The 11751-nt window shown below is 41.9% G+C and overlaps 1 protein-coding gene across 1 annotated transcript; it reads left to right on the forward strand.

Annotated features, from left to right (window-relative positions):
• Positions 1–2649: 2649 nt before the first annotated feature.
• LOC132999961 (gastrula zinc finger protein XlCGF57.1-like) lies at positions 2650–9524 on the forward strand. The gene is made up of 2 exons (XM_061069766.1): positions 2650–3010; positions 6948–9524. The coding sequence occupies exons 1-2, from the start codon at positions 2746–2748 to the stop codon at positions 8195–8197; spliced, it is 1515 nt and encodes a 504-aa protein (XP_060925749.1). The 5' UTR covers positions 2650–2745; the 3' UTR covers positions 8198–9524.
• Positions 9525–11751: the final 2227 nt, after the last annotated feature.

The raw sequence follows: 11751 nt of genomic DNA on the forward strand, positions 1-11751 counted from the left end.
GGAAGGGGAAGAATCCTCCTGCTTATGTTCATTGGATTAGAGAGGTTATGTTGGGATTGGCTTTGGAAAAAATTAGATATACAGTACACGGGTCGGAGGTTAAATACGACAGAACCTGGTCACAGTTCATGACACATATCAAGAGTTTGCCTTTTGCCTGAATCCTTGTTCTTACTTAATATGTATTTATCTTTCCCTCTTTCCTTCTCTGATTGCCGTCCTAGTCTTCTCAATGCTTATGTTCTGACTGTTGGGACTTTTTTCTTATGTTAAAGGTCCTGGATGTTGGTGTTATGAACATAATGATCAACATAGATTGGTTTGAGTCTTTTTTTTTTTCTTTTTTTTTTAAATTGATTTATTTATTATTATTATTATTTATTTATTTTTATTTTTTTCCTTCGGCCTGTCTCTTTTTTGTATTTGTCTATATTTGCTTTCTTCTTTTGGTGTTCTGTCTGTCAGTGTGATACGTGAGTGTTTTTGTGGATTTATTTGTTGGGATGCCATCTGGTTGGGGCGGGGGGCGGGTGCGCAACTTTTGTAAGAAATGCATAACTAATGATGTAAATGTTTTCAACATGGAAAAATGATAAATAAAGTTGTAAAAAAAAAAATATATATATATATTTTAGTTGGCGAAATATTAAAACAAAAAGCAAGAGCAGGTCAGACTGGATCCGAACACAGATACTGACGCTCGGTAGAAACCAACTGCAGCTTCTGCTCTGATCAAGAAGCTGAGGCGCTGATCTCTGAGCAGCTGAGACCAGAGAAACTTCACGTGAACGAGCTCTGATCTCACAGTGTCTCTCTGAGCGAGGCGGGGGGCGGAGCACACACAGGCACACAGACACACACAGACACACACAGACACACACACTCTCCCGCTCCTGGTACTTCATGACGGCCTGATACGATGATGTTTTAAAAAACAGTTGACAGCTCTGCGTTACTCTCGCGTTAAAAAAATTGACGGCGTTAAAATGGGTTTGCGTTAACGCCGTTAATAACACGTTTAACTGACAGCACTATTAATAAGTTAAACAAACTCGACAAAGTGAAGCTCCTCAGCACGAAACTGCAAAGGTCAAAGAGCACTGAATATTTAGACGCCTGCTGATAATAAGCCCGGTACTACCTTGATTTTTGCTCGGTTTTTGGTCTCCACCACCTCCTGAGGGAAAAATCTGGTTATTTAGTAGTTCAAAGTAACTATGAAAAAACGGACCGAGCTGACGTGTCAACCAGTTATGATTGTTAATAACCACCAGGGGGCCACTGAAATGTGGTTTCACTTTTGGGAAATTGTCATGTAATCCATTTTTATGAACAGTTGTACGTCACGTCACGACATGTTACGTTACTTTGTGCTTATTAAGGTTACTTTACGTTACATTTTGTCCCGTTTGTAAATGTCTCTTTTTAATTATTTACTTGTTTGAAATAAATAAAAATGAATGTCAATAAAACTGTGAAGAACATATATGTGATGCAGACGTTCAGAACAGAACTTGCATTTCTTTCTGTGTCTGTGTGTGTTCACTGACCGTCGTCTTGGTTACCTGCAGTCGTCTTTGCCAGCAGATGTATAAGAACCCAGAAGTGATGATGACCATGCAGACGGAGCCGATGATGACCAGCACCACAAACAGCTTCCTGTAGTGGCTGCGTGTCTGACTGGGCCGGGACACACAGCGGCTGGTGGCACTGTAGCTCTGGATTCCCACCTGAGGAGGCAAACACGCAGATTCAGTTCCTCAATGTAAAATAATGAAAGTTTCCTGCAGTTGACTTACAACTAATAAACCAGTTTGTAGCCCGGTGATCTTTTGCTAAATATTTTTAAACTATCGCTCTTTCAGATTAGCTTCCTGCTAATATTCAGAAATGGAAACTAAAGAGCTACGTCCTTTATTTATGCAGAAAAAATCCCGTTGAGAAGATTTAAGCTCTATAATCGTAAACATAAATTAACAGGTAGGTATCACAGTGTGTTTCCTACGAGCAGAAACCTTATAATCTAAATCTATACATGTACACTGGGCAGTAATTTGACCTGAGAGACACAACACAACAATTAAAACAAACCTGCGCTGGTTTTATTTGTCAAAGTCACAATCTACAAACAGAATGTATTTGAAACTCAGTGAAAGAAACAACTGAAAGAATTAGAAATTTGAAAAGAAGCAAAAAAGGAATATGAATCCACGTAAAACTGTAAGATGTACACACAGTATATCATGCAGGTAGATAAACTGTACATGCTGGAGTGAGAGTAAAGAGTGTGCAGGTGCAAGTGACTGTGTCTGAATCCCTGAGTTCATTTTCACTAGCAAATAAACACAGAGAAATACATGTGTATATATAGAATGTACTTTTTATTGTATATTACATATTCACAAATCACAATTAGTCTCATTGGGCTTTAACAAGGTGTGACATCCTCTGCCCTTAACTCTCAACAAGAGTCAGGACAAACTACTAAATAACACTTTAAACAGGTAAAAACGTGTGTGTGTCTGTGTGTGTGTCTGTGTGTGCGTGTGTTTCTGTCTGTGTGTGTTTCTGTCTGTGTGTCTGTGTGTGTGTGGGCTTGCTGAGGAAGATTACCCATGATCCTTCAGGGCTGTTCATCTTCCAAGCAAACACTCGCTCGATGATCTTCAGCAACCGCACACCCTGGTCCACACGGAACTCCTCCCGACACACACACACACACACACACACACAAAGAGGAGGAAGATGTGCGACGTGCAGCTGCTGCGGGAGTCGGTACATGAGCGGATCAGCGCCGCCGCCGAAGACTTCCTGCTGCAGCTGGAGAAAGGAGGAGAAACGGCTCGAGTCCCGGAGCTGAGAGCGATGCTAACCGAGCGGCTAACGGCGGCGGCGGAGGAGATCGTCGCGGTGTTCGAAGACAGAATGGAGCGGTCCGAGCGGGAGATCTGCTGCCTGAGGAGGCTGCTGGAGGCCGTGATGAAGCCCGAACTCCGGCTGCACCGAGTTGGTGAGTCCCTCGAGGAGCCGCTCACAGGCTAACGCTAGGTAGCTTCAGCTCTGCTAACGCTAGGTAGCTTCAGCTCTGCTAACGCTAGGTAGCTTCAGCTCTGCTAACGCTAGGTAGCTTCAGCTCTGCTAACGCTAGGTAGCGTCAGCTCTGCTAACGCTAGGTAGCTTCAGCTCTGCTAACGCTAGGTAGCGTCAGCTCTGCTAACGCTAGGTAGCTTCAGCTCTGCTAACGCTAGGTAGCTTCAGCTCTGCTAACGCTAGGTAGCTTCAGCTCTGCTAACGCTAGGTAGCTTCAGCTCTGCTAACAGGAGAACAAACACTCCTTAAAGGGAACGATACGTTTAAATCAATGTCTGGTTGGTGAAGTTGGTGGAATGTGTAGATCCGAGGATCAGGAGCTTTACCCTGAGCTGCCGCCAGGGGTCACATGTCCTCGATCATCATCTGCAAGCTGCTGTTAGAAGCTCAGCTCACATCTGGGCTGTTCGTGCATTTTGGCTCCTTTTGGTTAAAAAGTTCTCAAGACTGTTTCGTCTCATTCTGAAACACAGACACATATTTTGTGAATAATTTTGATACTGGCATATTTTACAGTAAGTATAATTTCTACATCACTGTTGTTTGTCAAAGCAACACTTTCCCTGAACTGGAGAATCTGGGTTTTATTTAAATACTAAAACTGGTTTACAACATGGAGTGATTCAGTCACTGGACTTGTGCAGTTAAGATGATCCCTGCTATTCCAGTCTATTCCTTTTCCATTCCACATGTTGATAATCGTATTATATTACGCTTGTTTCAGGACAAAGTCAAACTTGCGGTTCTGTCTCGCTCCAGATGCCATCTTGAGAAATCTCCCCTGGATGCTCCAAGTTCAAGTGCTTGTGCATCACGGTTGTGCTGCTGTGATCATTTTGGATTTTATAGAGTTTACAGAGAAACATGTTGTTTGGTCTCCGTCTAAAAAACTCCCAAACTTCAGATGATCGTGGGCTATTTGTTTCCTGGCTTCAGTTTGATCTTTTGGTGAATCAAAGCTTTGACTTGACGCAGCCATCTTCCTTCCTCCTAATGACGTCATCACCAGAAGACCAGACAGATGTGAAGAGAGTTTGTGTTGATAAGAGCTGACGACGGTGTCGGGGTGATGTAAACATGATCACATGATCTATGCAGCAGAGTTAATACATCACTTCCTGTCTCTGTCTGCTGCTCCTCCTTCACCTGAATAATAAGGAGGATTTGATGCTGTTGTAAACGAGTCTGTGCAGAAAACCTGCTGCTGTGATGTTCATGTGTGAAACACAAACTCTGGAGAAACTCTGGAGACAATTCTCTGTTTTTACCCACAAGTCATATCTGAAAACAGCTTAACCAACTAACTAACCTCCACTCGCCCTGCTCTGCTCTGTTAGTGTCCTAATTTATTTATTTGACCTCAAAATATAAAACTTTTTACTTCCAGTGTTTAATGCTTCTAAATTTACGAGCTGTGTCGAGATGTTGAGGTGATGTGATGGAAATTCATCTTGAGATTTGAAATAATGAAATTCTCAGACTGGAGCTGCTTTTGAGTCTTTATAATAATAAGCTTTGCAGAGTTTGTACAACAAGCACGGGTGCTCAAAATGGAAGAACTGGCCTCAAGTTCACAAAAGCCAGGACTTACACAAAGAGACGTTACATGAGACATAATATGAAAAAAAGAAGACATGAGATCATCATCTTTGTCTATCTGCTGTGTCTGTCCGTCCACTGTAAGATTAAGATTAAGATACATTTATTCGTCCCTTGCACAGACAAGCACACTCATGCAAGGAGGGAAATTTACCCTCTGCTTTTAACCCATCTCGTGCAGGACACACCAGTTGGAAGAAAACATCACCAATGTTGTGTAGGGATGTCACGAGAACCGATACCTGTCGATACTAAGATAACAAAACACAGACGATGCCCATTTTTTCTAGCACCGTAGGCACCGTGCGCTTCGATGCCAGCTGTTAGCAACTTAGCATTAGCATCGGTGCTGCGCCAGTCGACGTTTGCATTCAGAAAACCAAGACGGCAACTGCGGCTGCAGCGTTCGCCCTACCTCGACTTGTTTATTGAAAAGGCACGAAGAGTCGTGTATGGAAGTACTTTGCGTTAGACGCCGGGTTTACACCGGACACGGAAGCAACGCCGCCGCGCCGCGCTAATCATTAGCGCGCCGGCACTTGGTTATTTACACCGGAAGCTCAAGCTGCGCTCAGGACCCGCACAAAGGTTTAACATGGGAGTGGATGGGAGCCAGCTGTTATTTAAGGCTTGGTGCTGCGCCGTCGCTTCAGCGTCCGGTGTAAACCCGGCGTGAGGCAGATGACCGTGGCATTATCATTTAATGCATAACGTGTCTCACACATAGACTGGTCTCACAACAAAGCGTCACTCACATGCGTCCGCTACTACCGTATAACCCTCAGTTTATGCGCAAGCTCATTGAACTACCGTATATGACATTAACAACATCCAAAGAATGCACTTTTTTTTACCGTGGTATCGAAATTGGCATCGAGAATCGTGTTATTTTACTGGTATTGGCACCGACTACTGAATTTTTATTATCGTGACACCCCTAATGTTGTGCAATAATGCTTAAAAAGTGATATTATAGAAAGGTGTGCCTTAAGGCATTCGATACATTTCGTTATCAAAATAAAATATAAAACATTAATATTTAAACCACCCTTCCAAGGAAGGGAAATGATAGTCAATTTATTGATTAAGATCAGTTTCATTTAGATCTCGTTCAATTAGTAATCTCAATATTTACAATTAAAGATTATATAATGAACAGTGAAGGTTTTGGAATTCTTGACAGTGTAGCGGTTGGCAAAATTCACTTATGCAACATTTATGAAAGAACATTTGTGAAAGAAAACATTTATTATGAATATAATAAAGTCCGAAGTCCTTACCTGCAGGACATCGAGTCGCTGCTAGGAGTTTGTAGAGCTTGATTTGAGCGGTGGGTTCCTTGAGAAGATGAGCTGGAAGCTAGACCTTTGCGCTCCTCTTGTAGATTGGAAGAGAAGATGTGCTGGAGCAGCCAGGCCCTCTCCTTGGCGATGCAGGAAGGAAGGCTGGCCGCCTGCCTCTTCAGTGGGTTGAGGGAAAGAGAGTGAAGAGAGGGAGATCTTGGTCTTATATAGGCTCGGTGACCTCACAGGTCATTACATTACATTACATGTCATTTAGCTGACTCTTTTGTCCAAAGTGACTTACATTTTTAGTACACTCAACATTTATGAGGGGCCATTCAGGGGTTCAGTATCTTGCCAAGGACACTTTGGCATGCAGATGAGGAAGAGTGGGGATTGAACCGGCTTCTTGTTGGAGAGCACCCACTCTACCCCCTAGGCCACACCGCCCCTCAGGTCATGGGGCCAGAGTGACCAATAGGAGGTGAGCCTTGTGGCATTTCACACCTCTGTGTGAGGTTGAACGGAACAAAGGAACATGCAGCATTCTGGGAGCCTGAGGTTTTTGGCTTTCACATAGTTCTACTGAATAAGGGGCCATGCTTGTTCTCAGGCTTTGACCACACATGTAGGCCGAAAAGAAGGCCTTTGGTTTCATAAAAACCATGTCCCAACACCAAATAAGGGCCCAGACCCTGTTTATCAAGGTCATAGTAGTGAGACACCGCCAAATAAGGGTTCCATCCTGTCAGGTAGACAGTATCACAGCAGTGAGACATCTGGTCAGGGGATTTCCACTACACTAGACACTGGTCAGTGGAATTTTCCTCCACAGTGACAATCAACTACCTCAACATCTCTGCTTCCTGAATGTGATAATTCAAAAAAAACGGTCGACATTATTGGACACAACTCAAGTTTTTAAATACACTTCCGGAAACTCTGATATGATAAACATGTGTATTTGTGTTTCAGTTTGTTCTGCAGACGTACAGCCGCTGATGGTGAATAAAGAAGAGGTTCCCCCTGAGCAGCAGCAGTGGAGCCCCCTTGTGGACCAGGAGGACCCAGAGCCCCCCCACATTAAAGAGGAACAGGATGAACCGTGGACCAATCAGGATGGAGTGCAGCTTCAACAACTTGAGCAGGCTGATATCAAGTTCACATGGACTGCTGTCACTATAAAGAGTGAAGAAGATGAAGAGAAACCTGAGTTGTCACAGCTTCATCAGGGTCAGACTGAGGAGAACAGAGCGGACTGTGGAGAACAAGAACCAGCCAGGAACTCAGGTCCTGATGAACATTTACAACAAGGTACTGAGGACAAGAATGAAGACTCTTCTGAGTCTGATGACAGTGAAGATGATTGGATGCAGACCAGGGAACCTCCGTCTGGTTTAAATACAAGAAATAGCAAACAACCTATAAGTGATATGAAATGTAAAACTGGTAAGAAAGCATTTGGTTGTTCTGAGTGTGATAAAAGATATCTTCAAAAGCGCGATCTAACTGAGCATATGAGGATTCATACAGGAGAGAAACCATTTGGTTGTTCTGACTGTGGTCAAAGATTCAGACGAAAGTGCTCTCTAACCATACATGTGATGATTCATACAGGAGAGAAACCATTTGGTTGTCCTGACTGTGGTCAAAGATTCAGACAAAAGAGCGTTTTAACTGTACACATGAGGACTCATACAGTAGAGAAACCGTTTAGTTGCTCCGAGTGTGGGAAAAGATTTTTTGAAAAGGGCGATCTAACTGTACATATGAGGAGTCATACAGGAGAGAAACCGTTTAGTTGCTCCGAGTGTGGGAAAGGATTTCTTCATAGTGGCGCTGTAACTGTTCACATGAGGACTCATACAGGAGAAAAACTGTTTAGTTGCTCCGAGTGTGGAAAAAGATTTGTTAAAAAGGGCAATCTAACTGATCATATGAGGATTCATACAGGAGAGAGATTTAGTTGCTCTGTGTGTGGTAAAAGATTCAGACGAAACAGCGAGCTTACTGCACATATGAGAATTCATACAGGAGACAAACCGATTAGTTGCTCCGAGTGTGGAAAAAGATTTGTTAAAAAGGGCAATCTAACTGATCATATGAGGATTCATACAGGAGAGAGATTTAGTTGCTCTGTGTGTGGTAAAAGATTCAGACGAAACAGCGAGCTTACTGCACATATGAGGATTCATACAGGAGAGAAAGCACTTAGTTGCTCCTAGTGTTGTAAAAGATTTAAGTTGCATCGTTTGCAACAAAATTATTTATTAAGATTTGTCAGAAACTATTCATATTATACATATTCATAGTTCACTTTTGTAAATAGAGAATTTAGAATTCCCCCTTTCACCTGTCTTTATCAGTTAAACAATTTTTCTCCCTAGTAAAAATAACTCATTGAATAACATGAAAGATTTGTGTTGATATTTCTTGTTTCTACTGATTTGATTTATGCCATATATATTACATACCCATATATACTGAATGTAATTTTCATAATGTCCTCCGTGTCTGGTAAAAACTTTGCCCTTAATTAACAGCTGAATATACATAAGAGAAGTCATACAGGAGAAAAACTATAAAATTGCTCCTAGTGTGGTAAAATATTTTAACTAATGGGCAATCTGTGTATACGATGAGTCATATAGCAGATCATTATTTGACTTGCTCTGTGTGGAAAAAGATTTAATTGTAGTTACAATTTAAAGAGACATGAGGATTCATGTAGGAGAGAAATTAATCGTTTGCAACACAACATTTATATAGATCTATCAGCAGCTATCGATATTATCCATAATCATAGTTCACTGTTGTAAAAAGAGAATTAAGATCCCTCCACCTGTTTTTACCAGTTAAACAATTTGAATGTTCATACAAAATACAACTCATTGAATAACATGAAAGATTTGTGTTGATATTTCTTGTTTCTCCTGAATTATGCCTCATATAATACACACCTATACTGTGAAGGAAATAAGTATTTGATCCCTTGCCGATTTTTCAAGTTTGACCACTGACTAATAAATGAACAGTCATTGTAACGGTCTGCTAAACCTGGCAGGTTATGCAGAATGTTTTATTCTGTTATATGGGTTGGGCTTATTTTGTTCTTTATGTTCAACTATGTGTTATTTCAGTTAGTAATTTGTTGTCTTTGTACACATAGTGACTACCCTTGCATAAATACCTGAAGCTTTAGGGAGCGGACCATTTTATTAAACGCACCTATCCCTCGCTTCAAGGCCAAGGCAAATATAACAACTGCTGTACAGCCGCGGCACAAGAATAGTAGCAGCAAGAACGACAGGACGCTAGCAGAGGCAATTCACAACCATACAGACTTAACGATTAAAGTTTAACAGCCCTCGCCGAGCGGAACAAGGTAAGGTAGCGGGTTCTATTCACTTTGCTGCAGGTAGCGCGGAATGGGAGTCGCTATGTCACATTAACTCGCCCAACATTGTCTCACGTGGTTATTTGTTTGTTTATGTATTTTAACGGTTGTATTTGGCTTTTATTGAATAATTATGTTGCATTTGGTTTCATTTTAGTTTTATGGTGTTGTACGGCGCCACGATGAGGTGAAATAATAAAGAGCCGTGACATCAGTTGAGAACTCTGCATCGTGTTTGGATAAGCCGGGGGGGGGGGCAGTTCCAGTCGTTAATTGTAATGGTAGATTTATTGTAACTTTGAGAGACAGAATATCAACAAATAATATCCAGATCATATAACTCGCATCATATGAAACTTATGAATTGATTTGCATTTGATTGTGTGAAATATAAGTATTTGATCCACAGATTTTCTATGGAAATAAGGTCCGGAGCCTGGCGAGGCCACTCCATGACATTAATGTGTTTCTTCTTGAGCCACTCCTTTGTTGCCTTGACCATATGTTTCGGGTCATTGTCGTGCTGGAAGACACATCCACGACCATTTTCAATGTCCTGGCTGAGGGAAGAAGGTTGTCGCCCTAGATTTCACGGTGCAAGGCCCGGTCCATGCTCCTCTCGATGTGGTGAAGTCGTCCTGTCCCCTTAGCAGGGAAACACCCCCAAAGCCTTTTCTCCAAACAGGGCGAGTCCAGTTGATGCCAAAGAGCTTGATTCTGGTCTCATCTGACCACGTCACCTTCTCCCAAGCTTTCTCTGAATCATACAGGTGTTCATTGGCAACCTTCAGACGGCCTGTGTCTTCTTGAGCAGAGGGACCTTACTGGTGCAACAGGATTTGAATCAATTACGGCGTAGTGTGTTACCGATGCTTTTCTTGGTGACTGTGGTCGCAGCTGTCTGGAGATCATTGACAAGTTCCTCCTGTGTAGCTCTGGGCTGATCCCCTCACCTTTCTCATGATCATCGATGCCCCACGAGGCGAGATCTTGCGTGTAGCTCCAGACCGAGGGCGATTGATGGTAATTTTGTGTTTCTTCCATTTCCGAATAAGCGCACCAACATTTGTCTACTTCTCACCAAGCTGCTTGCCGATGGTCTAGTAGCCCATTCCAGCCTTGTGCAGGTTTAAGATCTTGTCCCTGGCGTCCTTACAGCTCTTTGGTCTTAATCCATGGTGGTGAGGTTAGAATCTGACTGATTGATTCTGTGGTTGGCGTATGAGTTTGAACTCGTGTTAAACTGGAAGTTGAAGATGTCGTCTTTTCTTAAACATGACAAACTATACTGAAACTAACTACTACTGACTAAACTAAACTATTTAATCACAATAATCAAAATGAAAAGAACAAAGATTAAATCCTGCAAACATAAGAAATCATCCACTATCCATGTCAAGGTTGAAGGGGTGAGAAATTACAAAACATCACATTTTCTCCACACTTTATTTCTCACAGTTAACTTATTACATTGACAACCAAAAGGGTGACACAACATGTGATACACATATAAACAGACGTACAAAAAGGAGAAAATTAATGAAATACTTGCCATGAATGAATAAAACTGAACAATATATTTGTCGAATAGCAGCAAATTCAGACTGAAACTAACCATCTTTTCTTTATACAAAGGACAATTTTGTTTTTATTTTTTCTTACAGCTGAATCCCCACTGACTTGCACTGGCACTGCTACTAAATGCAAAACTGCGAGAGGCTCCCAGATTCTGGAAAGAAAAGCACTTGTTAAAACAGATGTAAAGGATCTGTTCAGTGTAAAGTGGATTTCTAGCAAGAAGGCGACAAAATTTGTCTTTCAAACCGACTCCTTCAGCAAATGAAAGAAGCAGACACTGTCTCTGTTGTTATATTGAGGCTGCAGTGCTGAAAGCTACATGCTCGTATAATCTGTCTTCAAGTGCAGGACAAGGGGAACGCGTCCTGCCGGTCTCTTGTGCTTTCAGAAACAGATCATATATACTGCAGATCTAAGAAACTCTAATCCTGAGTCCTGGCTCGGTCCTGAACGCTCCGTGGATCCTACTGAGCTGAAAAAATGCATTTAAATCAGCGTAGTTTATAGTGAAGCCATATACATTAGTTACACCGAGAAAAGTCGGAGAAAAAGAGCAAAAACACACGGGCAACATCTGAATTAAATGAGATTTAAATGTGACCAGCATGGAGACGGAGAACGGCCGTGATAAAGTCACTGAATAAAATATGAGAAACACAATGTTTAACGCAACTTCTTGACAATTGTCTGTCTCCAGTCAGCCAACTGAGCCTCTCACTGAAAACAACACAAAGGTTAATAAGTTAAAAACAAACTTGACCATCGTGACTAGGACACATTCACAGTGACTCGTCCTTCCTGACT

The sequence above is a fragment of the Limanda limanda genome, chromosome 4 (genome assembly GCF_963576545.1).
Source record: "Limanda limanda chromosome 4, fLimLim1.1, whole genome shotgun sequence".
Taxonomy (NCBI): domain Eukaryota; kingdom Metazoa; phylum Chordata; class Actinopteri; order Pleuronectiformes; family Pleuronectidae; genus Limanda; species Limanda limanda.